This window comes from Emys orbicularis, chromosome 16, assembly GCF_028017835.1.
Source record: "Emys orbicularis isolate rEmyOrb1 chromosome 16, rEmyOrb1.hap1, whole genome shotgun sequence".
NCBI classification, from domain to species: Eukaryota; Metazoa; Chordata; order Testudines; family Emydidae; genus Emys; species Emys orbicularis.
Genome location: NC_088698.1, coordinates 7009977 through 7028829, shown reverse-complemented (window position 1 = coordinate 7028829; position 18853 = coordinate 7009977). Strand labels below are relative to the sequence as shown.

The 18853-nt window shown below is 50.0% G+C and overlaps 1 protein-coding gene across 1 annotated transcript in view; it reads left to right on the top strand.

Annotated features, from left to right (window-relative positions):
* The window catches only part of RBM19 (RNA binding motif protein 19), a 111965-nt gene that overhangs the window by 72450 nt on the left and 20662 nt on the right, over positions 1-18853 (top strand). The window contains exon 23 of the mRNA XM_065417675.1: positions 4258-4378. Within this exon, the coding sequence (XP_065273747.1) occupies positions 4258-4378 (121 nt within the window). The remainder of the gene's footprint in view (positions 1-4257; positions 4379-18853) is intronic.

Below are 18853 nucleotides of genomic sequence, written 5' to 3'. Positions count from 1 at the left end.
GGACTCTGTAAGTGGCACTTAGCTAGCACAGAATTCCTGCCCTAGCAAGCTGGTACATTAAGCTAAACCAAACAATGTAAAACCAGACCCACAAGGGTTCAGAAGCAAGGTTTTAAGCATGAGAATGTCCTTTTTCCCTTGGACACTACGCCTGTAGTTTTCATGCAAGCCCTGAGGCATTTTGAAAGCAGGGGAGAATCGTAAGGGTGGTGGAGAGGGAAGGATGCTGCTTCGGATTTTCATTTACCTGGCTTGGGTTGTACTCGCAGAGGTTGCTGCTGCTAGGTTGTGGTGGAGTTCCTTTTTGATTTGCATTTTTCAACAATCAAGGGCACCAAGAGCTTTTAAAGGTGTATCGATGTAAAGAGATACTAGTAAGTGGACGGTTAGAAGTCTCTTCCAACGAGTTTCAGTCTTGGATGAACAGCTGGCCACAGCTCTGGTTATCAGCCAGTCGGTCGGATGGGGATAAAGTGTGATCCTAAGGATCGAATTCACCCAACCTCCTCTTAGAAGGTGACCTGAAAAGGAGAGAGAGAGTTGGGTTTTGCTCATTTCCTTTATGATGTATAAAGAACATCAGAATTTTTTTCTCGGTTTATATTAATGGTATCAGGAATGTCAAGTCTCCTCTTGCCTGTTTTCTTTTGGAGAAATTCCAGAGGTGAGGGTTTGGGAGGAACCTTCTCAGCTCTTGAGATGTAAACAGTCTGAATAGAAAAAAAATCACTGTCCGTCTGTATCACGTATGGTTTCTCTGGTGACTTTGCAATAGCTTACTTGGTCACTGGTGGTCCATAGATGCTTCCAGTGTAGACATGACCTGAATTTCGAATGTTTAAAACAAAAAGGAAGGGGGAGGATTAAAAACAAAGAAGAAAAAAATCCTTGTAGGCCTTCTTCATATCTCCTAAAGAAATAAAAAAATGGCACAAACATATCTTCCCTTCCCCTCCACCTTCTTTTGGAGGTCATCTTGAAGGTGGACCCACAGACACTACAGTTCCCAGCATGCAGTGTTGGGTTAACATATTCAAGCAGACTGGATGGAACATCCCAGCATGCTGGGACCTGTGGTCTCCACGGGCAGCACCCTGCGTTAACAATACAGGTGGCTACAAACAGCTTCATTTGATATAGATGAGGTGCCCAGTTGCCTGGCAGGTGGCCAGCTGGACCCCCCGGTAGGGCAACATGTGGCTGCCCTGGCAATACGTGCTCGTTCCTGGCTGTTCTCAATACAGCCTTTCTCTTCTTCGGGTTGTGGGAAGTGAGAAATTAAAAAGTATAAATTAACAAATGAGACCTAGTGATTAGAGCTGCAGTTGTTTGCCAGGGGTGGAATTGCTCTTTGTGCCAATGTAAACAGCCATCACAATTCCCTGCTCCCGAGTCCTCCCCCTACCCCTCGACTATTTGTTTAAGCCAACACATTGCTCTGCTAATTGGGTAACATTCCATGTGAAAATAGGCCTTGAAAACAACAGCGGCGGCAAATAAAAACAGCTGTAGCTGCAAAAGTACTAGGAGGAGAAAATACACCCAACTGAAAATTAATGCATCCTTCCTTTTCCAGTTTAGGATCATATAGTTTAGAGAGGAGAAGAAGAAGAGAGAGATGAGAGGTCAATAAAATAATGAATGGGGGAGGGCAGGCAAATCAGGCACTCCTGTTCACACTTTTTTTTTTAATGTTAGAATGGGGGAGACATTCACTGAAACAGGCAATATATTGAAATGGCAATTTTTTTTATGCAACAGATAATTAACCCGTGGAATTCATTGCTTCAGGAGCTTTGTAGGAGTCGCACAAAAGGATTAGACATTTATATGGATAAGAACATCCATGGTTATGTCTGGATAAAAATATATGCAGGTTATAAAGTTGCCTGCTTCAAAGTATGAACCAGCCATCAACAGAGTAGGGCCAGTAAGAAAAATAATACTCCCCCCTTTCTCCCCCCTTCGGCAGGTTAGTCCCTAAGGGTATGTCTACACTGCATTGTAAACCCGCATCTGCGGGACCCGGGCTTGCGGACTCGGTATTTCCAAGCCTGCGTTTGAATGTCCACTCTGCATGATAAACCTGGATTAACGCTTGCTGGACCCAGGTCTCACAGCCGTGCTCACACATCCACACTGCACTACACAGACCTGCCACCTCGGGTCAGCCGCTCGAGCTGCATCCATACTGCAAAATGACAGGACTTGGACGGACTCAGGTTGTGACCCGTCCCTCAGCAGGGTCTTAAGATCTGGTTCCTGAGTGTTTGCTGAGCCGAGTCAGGCTGATTTGTGAGAGGATGGAAAGGGGGGTTGGGTTCAAATAGACATAACCTGTCCTTGCCCTTCTTTCAACTTCCTCTAAAGCATCTAAGACTGGTCACTGTTGGAGACAGGAGTCAGACTATGTTAATTCTGGTATCCTGACCCAGTGCCAGTCTGAGTAACTACATACAATACTGTCTGTCTAAATTGTCCCTGTTTTAATTGCATATGCTGTTCAAATCCTGTGCTGAATAGTTGTGTAGTGTTGCTGTATGCTGTTAAACAGCTCTTGTGTTGCACCCCAGACATGGCTGCATTTCACTTCCTGGTGAATTGCTGCGTTTTTCACTCTACATATGTGTAAGTCACTGTAGGTGTCCCATAGAAGTCAGTTTACAAACCTTATAATCACGTTTTATTTCAGCCTTATCTGACACATTTAAAAGAACATTTTAGTCTTCCTGTCTAGCCCTAGCAGTGTCTGGGCTTGTTCTGAAGCACTTTGCAGTCCCTTGGAATGAATGGTGCTATAGAAGGGCTGGCCCTGTGTGTTTGCATAACGGGGCCCACTCCTGCAATGTCCCGAGCACAGCTCTGAGGATCAAGCCGGTGTTTCCTGAGCATTCCCATTGATCAGCTGAGGATATAGAAAGTCTGTTGTGTTAATGGTACTGCCGGCACTTGTGCCTTCAATGTCAACGTGAGGTCATGGCCTTCCTAAAGCTCTTTAGCAATAGGAAACAATAGGGAAACATTCAGACCTTTTTATTGTGTGAGAAACAAAACCACAACAATGAAATAGGAGGCAATTCCATTTTGGGGTTCTGGTGCATCCGGATTTGCTCCTGTGACTTATGCGATCACCTGCATTTAGTGGAAGGGAAGACTTCTTACCCCCAGTAGCTGGAGATCTCAAAATGCATTGCCTCAGCGGACCTACTTAATCATAAAGCTGTGCTCTGGAATCATGCTCGTGTTTCACACTCTCAATTTGACGTACCAGGAGAGTGACATGGTCTGTGGTGTTGTCATAGATTCCATGGCCAGAAGGGACCACTGTGGTCATCTAGTCTGACCTTTCCTGGTGTGAGAGGCTTAGGTGACTGCTCCCGTTCTAAGCAGAAGACCACACTCCAGGTTGTGTTGCGTACACCTGGAGGCAGTGCGGAATGGCACGTCCAACCTGTGCCAGTGTTTCTCAACCGCACCCCGTTTTATGGCTCCTCCCCCCACCCCCACCAAATGCATTCGTAAGAGACCATGCTGCAGAAGACTGCTCTTCCCAGGGGAGAGCGCAGTCTTCTAGGGTACGTCTACACAGCAATTAAACACCTGTGGCTGGCCCGGACAGCTGGCTCAGGCTTGTGGGGCTCGGGCTGTAAAATTGCTGTCTAGATGTTCACACTCGTCCTGGAGCCCGAGCTCGGGGACCCTGCAAAGCAGGAGGGTCCCAGAGGCCAGGCTCAAGCCCGAGCCCAAATGTCCACACTGCAATTTTTAGCCCCGCAGCCCAAGCCCAGTGAACCTGAGTCAGCTGACCCAGGCCAGTTGTGGCTGTGCTGCAGGATTTTTATTCCAGGGTAGATGTACCCCTTGAGTAGCTGGATTTCAAGGGGAAGACTCCATAATGAAGATGTTTAGGAACATCAGCACCTTGTCTGGATCATGAGGTGGGAATGGGCACTGGGGGATAGATCACTTGATGATTACCTGTTCTGTTCACTCCCTCTGAAGCATGTGGCAATGGCCACTGTTGGAAGACAGGATACTGGGCTAGATGGACCTTTGGTCTGACCCAGTATGACCATTCTTATGTAACCCCCCTTCCCCCACAATTGGATGCCTTGGGGTTCCAGGAGTCCCTGTAGATTTATTTTTTTTTTTTTTTGAGGTGGAGGGAGGGCAGTGTCTATTACTTAACCCGTATAGATATTAAGTTTGTTTCCTTACATGCAATTTCTTTTTCCCCACCCCCCTTTAAACCTTCAGAAAGCCTTCAACGCCCTGTGCCACAGCACACACTTGTACGGCAGGAGGCTGGTCTTGGAGTGGGCTGACACGGAGGAAACAGTGGAGGCCCTGAGACGGAAAACAGCTGAGCATTTTCACGGTAATGTAGTAGCATCCAGACAAATGGTAAATACATCTGAGACCAGTACGTCCCTATCTGGCATGGGTCAGACCAGTTCTTTCCCAGGAGCTGTCTGTTCTCATGGGTTGGCAAATGGATGGTGGAACCTGGGAACGTAACTGCAAGGTGTATTGCGTGGTGGATGTGGAAACCAAGGATGTCTCCTGTGCTTTGAGAGTAAAGCGCACCGAGGAGCAATGGAGGGAAGCCATGCCCTGGTAATGCAGGTTGTGCCAAGGAGAGGTGGCAGGAAACATCCTGACTACGCTTTTGCTCATGCCTGCCTGTATGCATCTATATGTTAACCCTTTATGTACTTGCTGGAGCAGTCAATCCATGAAATGATTTTCTGCAGTCCATATTGGTTCACTAGTCTGACAGCGCTGTGGGTAATTCCAAATATTTAGGCATCTCAAATAGGAGGTGAGGTGGTAATGGTCAGGAAGCTGTTTTGATACCCATGGCTCTGAGTAATAAGGCAGTGGTACTGTACAGTATGGCCTAGTGGATAGAGCATTGGACTGGAACTTAGGAGACACTGGGTTCTATTCCTGACCCAGCCAATGGTCTGCCGAGCCTCAGTTTCCCCCTCTGTAAAATGGGGGTAGTGCTACTGATCACTTTTGAGATCTACTGATGAAAAGTTCTACATGAGAGCACGATATTGTGTCCTTTGACACACCTAAATGCCACATCCCCACATGCTGTGTGTTAAGGTAGCATGTTTAGTGCCTGGAATGGCTAATTTACAAGAGATACAGGCCTCCAGAAGGAGGAGGATGAAGTCCAGGTAAAAATGGAACAGATAAGAAGTTGAGAGTTGAACAGACTTGTTTGGATCAGATTCCAGAAGCCGACATTCCCATAGATAACCCTACTGCAGACTTGTATTGACAGCCATTGACAAGTGCCAATGCGTTGGTTGGCAAATATTTGTGTAAGAAGCTCTCCCCTGGGTTCAAGGACTATGGTGGAGATCAATGCTCCTCCTTCAGCCTTTCAGCGCAATCTGCCCCCAACAGACACACGCCAGCTGCCTCCAGAAAAAAGGGTTGAGATGAGCAATTCATTCCAGGAAAGCGTTGAAAGCAGCAGTTTACGTACATGGCGATGAGAAGCAAACCACTTCTCCCCCTCCCTGGAATAGAGGACTGCACGGGCAGTGGTTCTCAACAGACATTCAGGTTGGGAAGACAGTCTCCAGTGAAAGGGGTGTGGCTGGATCCCACCAGGTGGACCAGCTGTTGAATGTGACGGGGTGACAGTCAGCTGTTGGTGAGAGGCAGGAAAGCAAGTGAGCACTGGAAATAATAGCCAAGCCACTGGTGTGACCTAGATAGCACAAGGGAGGCCGGGCGTGTGCAAATGCCTGGGGGTGTCAGTGCACCAAGCGGGAGGAATTGTGCACAATTGTGCTCCAGACATGGCACGTGGAATTGGGATGTAAGGTGGGGAAAGAGGCTTCCTCAGGGTGACCCTAGAGGAGAAGGGAGCTGCAAGGAAGTTGATTCATTTGTCCCTATTATATTTAGAATTGCCTCCCCCTCTGGTTTTGCAGTCTCCGGAGCCCCTGTGCCACCTGGGGGAGTCATTTTAAAAACTGATCTCGACTTTCCCTGGTGACTGCAGATCTAATAAAAATGCAGACTGCTCCCCCTGCTGTGTCAACCTCCCCCTTAGCCAGCTCTGCCAACAGGTCACACTGGGCTCCAACGTGTGCCCTGATTTCTGTGCACTTGTTCTCTGTCTGTTTTTGTCTTCCCTGAGTCCTTGGGATCCTAATGTCCTAGCATTTGTATTATCTGCCGTGGATAGAAGTTGGAAGTCAAACGGGCAGCATGTCCCCAGGATCTTGGCTGTGGAGCGAGAGAGAGTTCAGTAAGCCACATCGGTTTGGAACTGAAAATAAGAGCAGTGTCTGGCTTGGAATCCTTCTTGGTGTGCGAGTGCTGGGAGATGGGGAAACAGACCCAGTAGACTTCCACCCCTGCCCTCCCTACGTGCACACTGGCCACTTCCCCTGGCAGGGGCGGCTGTAGCTATTTTTTCCGCCCCAAGCACGGCAGTCAGGCGGCCTTCGGCGGCATGCCTGCGGGAGGTCCCGCGGCTTCGGCGTACCCGCCGCCGAATTGCCGCCGAATCCGCGGGACCGGCGGACCTCCCGCAGGCACACCGCCGAAGGCCGCCTAACTGCCGCCCTCACGGCGACCAGCACGCCGCCCCCCGCTTGGAGCGCTGGTGCCTGGAGCCGCCGCTGGCCCCTGGCTAATTGTTACTTCTAGTTGGCATTCAGTTACTTTGTGCTTAGCCCTGTTTTCAGGGAAATACGCAAGAGGCTGGACCTAGTGGCCTGGACTGGAGTCCACTGTGAGGGCATCTACTTAAAAGGAATGTTCATGGCGAAGCATCTCTGTGGGACAGTGAGTGAGTGCATTCAGCTGTTAACTGCTTCAGTCCCTCCGGCGATGCTGCATTTGTTTCTTTACTTGGATCGTAAGCCTCTTGTGTTTGTACAACGCCCTGATCCAAATTCGGCCTTGTAGGCACTTCTGAAATATATGTATTTAATAGCAGTGCACCTTCTGGACCTGAGTTCAGTGGTTGCCCTAGAGCCCAGTGTGACTATATCTGGGACGTAGCTCATCTCCTAGTGGCCTGGAATTTTCGATTTCAGCAGATGGTCCTGCAAAGCCACCCCCACAGGGAACCCTGACAGGGTTACTGGGAGCTGGACGGGCAGTGTGTTCCACCAGCTCTGCGTGCCTTTGGTGTTGGAACGTGTGGGAGACGTAGACCATTGCTGTAAGGATGCAGAAAATGGAAAGGCTAGAAATAAGCATAGGTAAACTGCAGCTGCATCTCTCCCTTCCATCAGCAACCTCTCCGATACACCTTCACCATTGTTTTGGTCAGATAGCACGTTAGCTGGGGGTGGGGAGAGGCTCATTTTTTCCATTGGTGGAGCCAGGCACATTGTGGGTCTGCGCTGTGCGATACCCAGCTTTGTGCCAACGCACTGCAGTTCTGCTCTGAAACCTCTCTGACCCTCCCCGTCTAGGCCAGCGCTGGGACTCGAATACTGTCCTCTGAGTGATTGTTGTAATAAGTCTAAATGTCTGTGTCTGAGAGCCCCAAACTCTTGTCATTGGTGATTGAAGCCAGATACGATGAGATTGTAATCCAAAACCGCTTCACCATTTATTCTCCTGACCTCCTCCATCCCGTCTCGCCACGCAGCTAGTTGTTACTGTGGCACAGATTGTTATAACCACCCACGTGCTCATCTCTCCAGCCGTGCTTCCTTCTCCGCGCCGGCCGATAAGGGAGCTGTTCTGACCACAAGCACCCATCGAGCAAGGCCGCGGTTTAGATTAGCAGAGTGAGAGTGAGTCATGGAGCGGAACATTTTTCATTTGTTGCCAGCCCTGAGCATTCCTGCTGGGGGCACACGTACTGTGAACATACAAACACCACCTGAACCCGCTCCGCTCTGCTGAGGCCCCGCGCTGCCTCCTTTGCAGAGAGCACGCTCCATTTTCCTCCTTCCGTTCTGCTTCCCAGCGAGACATTTCCATTGAAGCACATGGTCTCCCCTGCATTTAGTGCACCCCCGGTTCTTCCAAATAATGCGTGGGGCAGCCAGGTTTTTTATGTGCAACCCAAGCTTTACTTTGAATCTGAGGGCAGCTTTTACCCACAGGGGTCGGGCTCTTGGCCGTGTAGATCACAGCCTTGTTTTCTTTCTCCCGTGTCTCCCAAGAGACAGAGAACACGCACCTTGCAATGCAGTGGGCGTTTCAAAGAGGAGCATAAGTCACTCCAAAGATCAGCAGCCTTAGAGGCAAGTTAACTAGAGAGCGGAAAGCGTCAGTAGGGACGGTTGGGAGCTCTGCTTGTCTGGGTACAGCATCTTCTGTCCCTCCTCCCCCTCCCCTGAATTGGATTTCGAAAGCGAACCCACATAGTAAGCAAAGAGGGGGATGCTCTGGCGGACATGTGCGTGGGAGGGAGCTCAGGAGAGGAAGAGAAGTGAGCGTGAAAGCACAGCGGAGGGAAGTAAGTAAGCTGCTGGCTGTGTCTCATTCATCCAGAGTGCAGTTCAAACAGCAGGCTCGTGACTGAGAGAAGCTTTCAGTCCTTTTGCAGGCCGCAGTGCCTGTGAATTCAGCAGAGCGCATATAATAGTGCCAAAAGAATCTGATGCAGAAATCTTTGTTTGCTGGCCTTTCAGGCAGGAGGGAAATGGCTTTGTTTGGCTACACGCTCAGGTGGTTTTTTTAAAAAGTGCCCCCCTTCCTGTTCTTTTGTTAATAGCAGGTAGGGCAGTGCTGTGGGTTAATGCTCTTGCCTGGAGAACTGGGTTCAAATACGACTTGCATCACTAGCAGCCGGCAGCCAAGCCAGCACCCCACCACCACCTCTCCCGAGACTCACTCGGGCTGTGAGCTTGTCCTGTCTTAACAAGCGAAATGGGGTCAGAGCTGGTGGTTGCTTGGATTGAGAGACAACCCCCGCCGCCCCCCAAAGATCCAAAGTTGCTGCAGGACGTGGTGCTGGGGAGACAGTAATTGGTGCTCTGGGTAAACACTGACATAGCGCCTAATGGCACTGGGGGTGCTGTACTGGTGGTTTTATGTTTGGGTGACACGTCAAAGCAAGGTCCTGACCATGTGTGGTCATTGGAGATCCCATGGCACAAGAAGAGGGGTGACAGCTGTGTTGCCCTGGCCAGTCTCCAGTAGCAGTCATTGCCATCTTCCCAACGTTATTCCATTGCATGCATTTCTGAGGTCCCTTCCCCGTAGTACCTAGGCACCACGCCCTGAACTGATTACCTGCCTCGACAGCGAGGAACAGGTCCCTGTAACAAAGCTGCTCACTGACCAGGAGGAATCCAGGTGTGGTTTCCAGTGTGCACAGCCATGATTGTGTCTCATTTACCTAGTAGGGGAAAGCCGGAAGGGTGGTGCCGGGAGAGAGCTCACATGGTGCCTTCTCCTAGGTATCATTCTGTTTCCTGGCTCTTAGTTTGAAAGCGGGCTCTGCCAGCCTCAGTGGTGTAGGATGGGCATGGGCAGGGTGCAGGGGAGAGATGATCTTCAGGAGAGCCAGGCTCAAGCCCATTTGGGGATTTAAAGAATGGAGGCTGTGTTATTGAAATGGACCCAGAGTTCGACTGGCAGACCATCTAGCACAGTGGTTTTCAAACTTATCTTCTGGCGACCCAGTTGAAGAAAATTGTTGATGCCCGTGACCCAGCGGAGCTGGGGATGAGGGGTTTGGGGTGTGGGAGGGGGCTCTGGGCTGGAGCAGGGGGTTGGGGTGCGGGAGGGAGTCAGGGTTCTGGGCTGGGGGTGCAGGCTCTGGGGTGGGGCTGGGGATGAGGGGTATGGGGTGCTCCGGGTTTGTGGGGGCTCAGGGCAGGGGATTGGGGCGCGTGCTTACCTTGGGCAGCTCCTGGTCAGCCACACAGCAGGGGTGCTTAGGCAGGCTTCCTGCCTGTCCTGGCACAGCGGATTGCGCTGTGCCCCAGAAGCGGCCAGCAGCAGGTCCAGCTCCTAGGCGGAAGCACACAAGCAGCTCCACGTGGCTCTCGCCCAAAGGTACCGCCCCTCCAGCTCTGATTGACCAGGAACCAGCCAATGGGAGTGTGGAGCCGGTGCTTGGGGCAGAGGCAGCGCACGGAGCCCTGTGGTCCCCCCGCCTAGGAGCCGGACCTGCTGCTGGCTGCTTCCGGGGCGCAGCGTGGTGTCAGAACAGGTAGGAACTATCCTGCCTTAGCCGGGCAGCATCACTATCGGGACTTTTAACGGCCCGGTCGGCGGTGCTGACCGGTGCCGCCACAACCCAGTGCCTGGCATTCCGCAACCCACTACTGAGTCGTCACCCGCAGTTTGAAAACCACTTGTCTAGCACGTGCAGCGCTTGGTGGACCAACATGAGCACTGCTTATGAGGAGGGCTGCTATCTGCCTAATCGGCTGTGGTTTCCAGGTGGCTTTCAGAGTCCTCCTACAGCAGTAACCTAGCCTTGAGGGCACCAAGGCATGTACCACCATGACCAGGGCAGCATCTGAGAGGAAAGGGAGGAGGAGGAGGAAAAGGCATTTCTGCCTACCCGAGCTCTGAGTGCCCAGGAGCAGAGATGAGTCCAGCAGGACCCTGAGACATGGAGAGCAGACAACCTACATTAAGGGTGAGGTCACTATTGTTACCAGTTCTTCCAAGTGCTCCCGTCCACCAATAGCTCCCACTTCTGTATTGCCGGGAGTGAACTACTTTTCATGCTGGTCCCTACTGTCCACAGCTGAGAAGGACAATCGGAGCTCGATGTCCTCCGCAGACTGACAGCACAGCAGTCCCTTCCTTGAGCTGACGGAGCATTCTTTGCTTCCTGCCCTAAACTCTTGTGCAGCGTTACTGTGCAGTGTTCAAGAGCTGCCTCCTGCCACACCAGAGGGGCTGCCTTTCTGTGGGCAGCGAAGTGATGCCTGTATAGTTGACAAAGCGCTTTGGAATCCTCCAAAGTGCCCCAGAAATGCAAGTGATTTGTATTCACTGCATAAGTCTGTAGACTCTGGTCATGTCAGGCTCAGGACTGGTATAATGAGGTGGTGCCCGTCTGTATCACGCTGCCTTGGCGGTGCTATGAAGGCAGAGCTGCGGAACTACAGTACGCCTGGCTCTCTTCCTGGTTATTAATAAGACTTGCACAAAAATGTGAGCAAACCATTAACGTGTCATGGAAGTTTCGGCACATACTAGAATAAGACAAATGTCTGGGCAGGACAAACACGTGATGGATATTCCATATCCCTCGCAGGTTTCTGAATATACCCTTTCTAGTCCTGTTGTTCTATGTTTCATGCTAATTGATAGTAAAACTTAAAAAGTATTTTGAAACACTGGGGGGGGGGGGTGGGTTATTAAAAAAGACCTTTTTCAGTGTCTTCTTCTTTGTGGCCGCAACAAGGTTGTACAGGTGTTTCCAACGTTAATACCTCATGTGTCCGCGTGTAGGACAGGCTTCACGGTGCCAACAAGGAGGGAGATGGGTTTGTAACAATGTCTCCATTTTTTTTAGCAGTGGATGACACATGTTGGTGCACTCTCTAAGACTACTGCGGCCCTCACTTTCACTAAATATTTGACTTGCACCAACAATAAACTCCATCCTCTTCATAGTGATTCTCTTAGACCAATGGTTCTCAACGACCAATCCATAGACCTGCAATCTCCCTGACAGTTTAGGAAGGCAGCAAGCCGGTCGCTGGTATCAAAAAGGTTGAGAACCACTGTCTTAGACCATATGGATGGGTGCCCTTTTTAGCATTTCTATACATCAAAATAAGTTTAGACTAATAGAATTTAAGGTCAGAAGGGATCATGATCCTCATCTAGTCTGACCTACCAGATAGCACAGGCCAGAGAATCTCACCAACTGATTCCTGCATCCAGACTATGACTTCTGTAGATACCTTTTAGAAAGATATCCAGTTTTGATTTCTAGACTGCAAGTGATGGAGGAACCACCATTGCTAGAGAATTTGATCCAGCGGCTAATTTCCCTCACTGTTAAAAGTATGCACCTTATTTCTAATCTGCATTTGTCTAGGTTCATCTTCCAATCATTGGATCTTGGCTTTTGGTTTTTGCTAGACTAAAGAGCCATCACCTATCAGAAATCTCTTCCCTATATAGGTTTTTGCAATTGTCATCAAGTCACCTCTTAGCCTTCTCTTCAGCAAACTAAATAGAGAGTGTCTTCCGACTCTCGCTTGTTATTCAGACCTCAAATCATCTTGTAGCTTTTTTTGAAACCTTTCCATGTTTTTTCCAACTTCCTTTTTGAAAGGTGGATACCAGAACTGGACACAGTATTCCAGAATGGTCTCACTACGGCCATCTACAGTGGCGGTAACACCTCCCTACTCCTAATTGATATTCCCCTGCTTAGGCATCCAAGGATTGTGTTTGCCCTCTTACAATATATCAGTATAGCCTCTTTTTAGTGCTCTCGGTTTGTATACGTTTTCTCTTAATACACAAACCAAGGTTTTAAATACTTTTTTCATACACCACGCCGTTAGCCTGTGGAACTCAGTGCTATGAGATAGCATTGAGGCAGGAGCTTAGCAGAATTCCAGAAAAGTATTAGATGCTTTTATGTTCAAAAAGAACATTGGGAAGAAAAAACAATTGTAAAGGATAGAAACTCTTCTGCTTTAGTATTAGAGGGGTAGCCGTGTTAGTCTGGATCTGTATAAAGCGACAGAAGAGTCCTGTGGCACCTTATAGACTAACAGATGTATTGGAGCATGAGCTTTCGTGGGTGAAGACCGACTTCGTCAGACGCATCTTCTGCTTTAGGGCATAAAACAAGCTAGAGGTCTGCTCGGGTCTGATTTTTAAGCCGGAACCAAACCCAAGCTCACCTGTCCCAAGCCTTCCCCCGGAACCCGATTCAGCGACACTGATGCCTCCTGCCCATGGGGTTGGCGCCGGCGGCTGCGTGCCCTGCTCCTGCCGCCCACTGCCCCCTGCTGTGCTGTGTGTGCCGTGCAGTGAGAGATGCTGCCATTCCTCAGCACGCTCGCGCCACAGCGCGCACAGTGCAGAGAGGTGGCGGCCTGCAGGAGCGAGACACGCGGCTGCCACCGTGCTGCTCCCATGGTGAGGAGTTGAGCTGACCCAGCTGCGGCCCAAGAGGCACTTGTACTTGAGTCCCCATTGGGTTTGGGTCAGGTTGCAGGGCTATAAAACAAACACTAAGGGCTTGTCTACGGAGAGATGGGAGAGTTAATTCGAATGATCTAAAGATGTATGTAAAGTGGATTAGTTAAACCACATTAAACCCCTGCGTGAACACTTAATTCATTTCTGAAGTGAATTAAACTAGACTGAATTAAGGCCACTTGAATTCTGACTAAGTGCATCCACACAGGGATTTAATGTGGTTTAATTAATCCACTTGAAAAATTCATTCGGATTAACTCTCCTGAGTGTCGCTGTGTAGACAAGCCCTAACTGGGGGGTGTCGGGAAGAAACTTCCCCCTGTGGGTAGGTTATTACGGGGTTTCTTCCATTTTCCTCTAAGGCATCTGGCGCTGTCCACTGTCAGACACGTGCTGGGCTGGGCGGCCCACTGGGGTTATCTCTTAGGGCATTTCCTATGAGCTTGTATGGCAGCTGCTCTGCATTCAGCCACTCGAGGCTCCATCGGACCCTGCTCCGAGGACTTACGCAGGGCTCTGGATTCCTGCAGGGAAGGAGCTGGGTGATGGGAAGAATTTTCCTAGAATATTTTGTTCCTTCTACACTTGAGGCTGCTTTGCACACAAACCAGTGCACGATTGAATTGGGAGCTGAGCCCGGCTCATTTTGGGGTGCACCTCGCTGTCACCACTCCAGTCCTCCCGTGGCCTTTGGAAAATGGGGGTTCTGGATGCTTTCATGGAGTCTGGTCTGTGCAGTCAGTTCCCAGAGGAGGTGATGCCTCAGAGAGGGGGACACATCTATGACCAGACACAACCCTTGCAATTCCAGACAGCAGTACCGCCGGTGTCGGCCTGCCAGCCTCCCTCGGCCTCTCTCTCTCTGGCAGGTGGTGTTTTGGAACTATTTCCGAGCGAGCCGGTAATACCCTGCACACACTCCCTCTCTCCCGGGAGCTGCAATCCGTGCAGGGAAGGTACTTGCTCCCAATCCAGCTAAATTACTATTGACTTGTGTTCTCTGTGCTCCGCAAACATTTCACTCAGCCGTCACCAGCGGGGCCGGCGATCTCCTGCCAGGGGTAACTTGGAAGGCCAGCTGCGCAGGGCCGTTTTTCCTGCTCTTCCCCATCGATCAAAGAATTAAACTGACGGGAGGGGGAATTTCACGCTAAGCTGAGGAGGGGGAAAGAGTGACTTTTCATTGGAAAGATGAGGGCGGCGAGCGTGGGGGTGTGTAGGGGTGATGGGTACGTCCAAATGGAAAGCATGTGGGGGGCGGGCGCGGTATGGCAGGGGATTTGTGTCATGTTTCAGTGCTAAAGAGGCATAGAAAAAAACGAGGCAGTGAAGCTGCAACATTTTATAACCGGTTCCTCTCGTTCTGCAGGAGGCTGTGGTGTGAACAGACATGACCGGCCAGATCCTCTGCAGAAGGCTGTGGGGCTAATGTAAAGAATGGGTCAGATCCTGAGGTGGTGTAAATCAGTGTAGCTCCATTGATGCTAACTGAGGATCTGGCCCATTATTTACAATCTGCATCAATGGAGCTGCACCGACTTACACCAGCTAGGGATCTGGCCCAGTGGTACTTCCTATGACTATCAAATCCAGTGTTGCCATCCTTGCGTCCTTTGGAAGGGTTTTTTTAGAGGCTTTTTGGTGGCCACTTTTGCTAGGTGCATTGTAGAGACCCCACCTGTAATAGTGTTTGAAGAGCTCCTCAGCGCCCGTGTTTGTTTTCATTTCACCAGTATGTATCTCCCTTCCCCTCTGCTTTGTGCCTCTGGTTTTGTTTTGTTTTTCAGAGCATCTGTAACCAATGCAAACATGTGCCGTAGCCAGAGAGTAAAACCCTGCCGGATTAGTGTGACAGCCTCAACCTCGCCATGTGCTAATCCCATGGTAATTCCCTGTTAGCCCCCGCCCCCGTCGGCTTTTGCTATTGTCTAAAGGAAGCAAATGGCATCGTTAGCAGGCAAACCTTAACCAGCTTGGAGCAGCAGAGCCGCGGCGCATGCGCCAAAGTCAAACCAATTTGCTTCCCTTTTTTAGAAGGTGCGCAAATGGTTATGTGCGTTCCCAGCAGCTGCCTGCCTGCGTCCTCTCTGGGAGTTCCTAGTCTGGAGAGCAAGGGCCTGCTTATGTGGGGAGTTAGCGCCTGCCTCTAACGCAGGGGTCGGCAACCTTTCAGAAGTGGTGTGCCGAGTCTTCATTTATTCACTCTGATTTAAGGTTTCGCGTGCCAGTCATACATTTTAACATTTTTAGAAGGTCTCTTTCTATAAGTCTATAATATATAACTAAACTATTGTTGTATGTAAAGTAAATAAGGTTTTTAAAATGTTTAAGAAGCTTCATTTAAAATTAAATTAAAATGCAGAGCCCCCCGGACCAGTGGCCAGGACCCAGGCAGTGAGAGTGCCACTGAAAATCAGCTTGCGTGCCGCCTTCGGCACACATGCCATAGGTTGCCTACCCCTGCTCTAACGTATGCAGCTGGACACCCGCACTGAGATCAGGGCCCCATTGTGCTGGGTGCTGTACAGACACGTAGGAAGAAGCAGTCCCTGCCCTGAAGAGCTCACATTGTAAATAGGCAGAGAGGTTGAGACTCACCCAGAGTCACTCAGGAAGTCTGTGGCAGAGTCAGGACTTGAACCCAGATCTCTTCTACATTGCATCAGGGCAAGTGTGTGCTGGGCGGGGGGATCCTCACCGGCAGCTTGTATTTTATTATATTGTTTTCATTTGATGCTGATCCAAGGTGCTGTCTTGGCAGCGCTGCAGATGGAACTCCTCTACCCACAGAGCAGTATGGCATGGGAAAGCGTCCCACACCTGTAGCCCCATCTACTGTACTGTGCAGCTCCACCCTGCACAGTACAGTAGAGCTCGCCGATGGTTTGACGGCAGCTGTGGCCCTTTTGTTCCCGGGCACGTCTGCAGACGCTGCCTGTGGTTACCAGCTGCGAGGGACATGATGATGTACACACTTGCCTACTAGGGCTTGGACTGTGGCGACGGACTTATTTTTCAGAGGCCACCAAATCATCGTCGGGTGGTGGGAACGTTCATTCGCAGTGATCTGAGCTAGATTGCAGCCGACGACCTAGAGGCGGAAGGCTCTGGGTTCCCATCACTCATCCCCTTAGCTGGCCAGTCCCCCTGCCAGGAGGTGGAGAAGCTCTCTCCCAGATAGGGTCCCATTCACAATGCTCTGTGCAGCCCCTCTCAAGACACTTCAGCTGTCTATGCCCAGCTGCTGAAATCTCCCTGCTACAGCTATGTACACCTTGGGACGTACTCATTTCTGGGGAGCCGTAGCTGTAGTAGCTACTACAGGGGTGTCAGGACTCTTGGGTTCTCTTCCTGACTCTGCCACCAGCTTCCCGTGCGACGTTGGCCAAATCCCAGTTCTGTCTGCAAAACAGCAAAGGGTCGGACGGTTTCTATGCTGGGCGTTTGTGCAGAGTGGTGTTTCAATGAGTTTCTGCTTTCAGCTGTGATTTTAATTATTCAGAATTAAAATTCAAACTGTTGGAGGCCATGCAAGTTCCCTACTAGGCAGCAGAAGGGATGCAAAGCACTGGAGGTAACTTTGGATATTGAAGGACAGATTTTACAAAGCCCACAGGCCTGCCCGTGAGACCCATGATGTTTCAGCTGCTGTTTATAGGCACTTTAGCAGGTTAGGGTAACAGTGTAGAAGGGTGGAAGGTCCAGTGGGACTTGGGAGACCCAGATTCAATTCCCTGCCCCCCCACACACTTCTTTTGTAACCTTGAGCAAGTTACAGTGTGTCTGTGCCTCAGTTTCCTCTCTGTACAACAGGGACATTAGCCCTGCCCTACCGCACGGGGTGCTCAGATGCCATAGGGATGACGGTCATGTAAATTCCTCAGACAAATGGAAGGCTGAGGACCGCCTGTCTCCCTGTTTTATACCACCACCATTACAGTGGAGCTGCTGCCTATGCTCCTCGTTTTTCCCCCTGCCCCCCTAAACGCACCTCTCGCACAAGCCTAGGTAGGCAAGCAGCTGGCGTGGTATTATCACAAAGAGCCACCAGTGGTGGAACTACCTTCTCCAGCGTGGGGCGTTGGGGCCCAGGTTTGGTAAGCTTCCAGGCACACTGCGCAGCATTGGAGGCTGAGGAGTGACCCGGAGGTGAATGTGAAGTGCCTAGGCAAACACTTGAACGCTGCCTGATGCAGTGCCCTCTGTCAACATCCTGTGCTCCTGAGGAACTATTCAAGCTAAGGGATAACCCCAGATCTGGCCTGGGATAAGCGGTGATGTTGATCTTTTGAGGGAGAGCAAGATGAGACCCTCAGGCTCCCTACTCTATTATAATACACACAAAGGGGCCATGTTTGGGTTGCCCTGTGGAACCTTGATTCCGGCAGTTCCTTTTTTTTTTTTTTGAGCGTTTGACTTTGCAACGTTCTTTTAACTCATTTTTTGTCTGTAATGAGTAGCTTATAAAGGGTCAATAAGTGATCATATGATATGCTGATAGGGGTGGTAAGTGTTAGATAAATGTATCAGTAGAAGATGTAATTGACGAGCCGTGGCTATAAGCAACCGAATGACATGTTTAATTTTTGACAATTTACTGTTTATTAAAACAGCTGCCTATCAATTGCTAACCCTTTACAACTATGACTATAACCGTAATGTAAGGTATAACCCGTTTAGACACCAAAAAGCAACACAAGGATGATTAGGGCTGCTTTAAATTTTGGAAATTTGGAGTTAATGTTTCTAGTTAAGGTTCCATCAGCAGCCTTCTGATTGACGGCGTCTGTCTCCAGTTCTTGGTTCCCCTGGACATATGCAGTTTGCTTCTGATCTCCTTTACGCTGGTATAACTCCACTACCATCAGCAAAGCTACTCCTGAGTAACCCCTGAAATCTGAACCCAGCCCTGTGTGCTCACTGTGCGCTACATATGAATTAACGCTGAGGATGGTGGTCGGAGGGTTACCGTACCTCTTCCCGCTTTGTGCAGTGTGGAGCACAAAGTACCAGTTGGACTCGGTGCACGTATATGGAGAGCACGTTATCCCTGCTTCTCAATAACAAAGTGAAGTGTGACCTCAAGTTACAGTGTCCTCACTAGTGTTGCGTGTGTGTCACTAGGACTTCTGGGGGCACATCCCAGGGTTCTTCGCACTTCAGTGAGCTGAGCCGCTGTATGTTTTTTTTTTTTTTTTTCACCCAGTGAATTGTAGGAGAACTTGTCTGTCCTTGTGGGCACACAGGGTGAATTGAGGGAAGGCATTAGAGGACTTTCAGCACTTGAGTGGCTTAGCCTGTGTCCTCACTGAAAAGCAGGTGGGTTACAGCCCCAGTGAAAGCCCTGCTGCCCCAGCTAGCCTAAGTTGAAACCATCACCACACTTGGGTGAGAAGGTTTTGTGTGTGCAGGGGAGGGAGATTGGGGAAACACCCAGGTAGGAGGCTGGGCTAATTCTGACATCCCTGAAAGTTAGTAGAAAGGTGATCTGGGATGAGTCAAAGATGACTGTGGGATTGGGTAGCATTAGGGGAGCTGTAGATGGTGATCGGGTAAGGATCCTAGGGCAGAGTTAAGGTTACTGGTGGCTGTGAGGTTCCAGAATTTCAGATGTTTCAGTTCGTCACACATTTCCTTGTCAAGTTTAAACAAGACACAGCTGCAGCCTTATGTCTCACTTTAACAATGGGAGGGTTGCTCTCTTAATAGATCCTTCTAG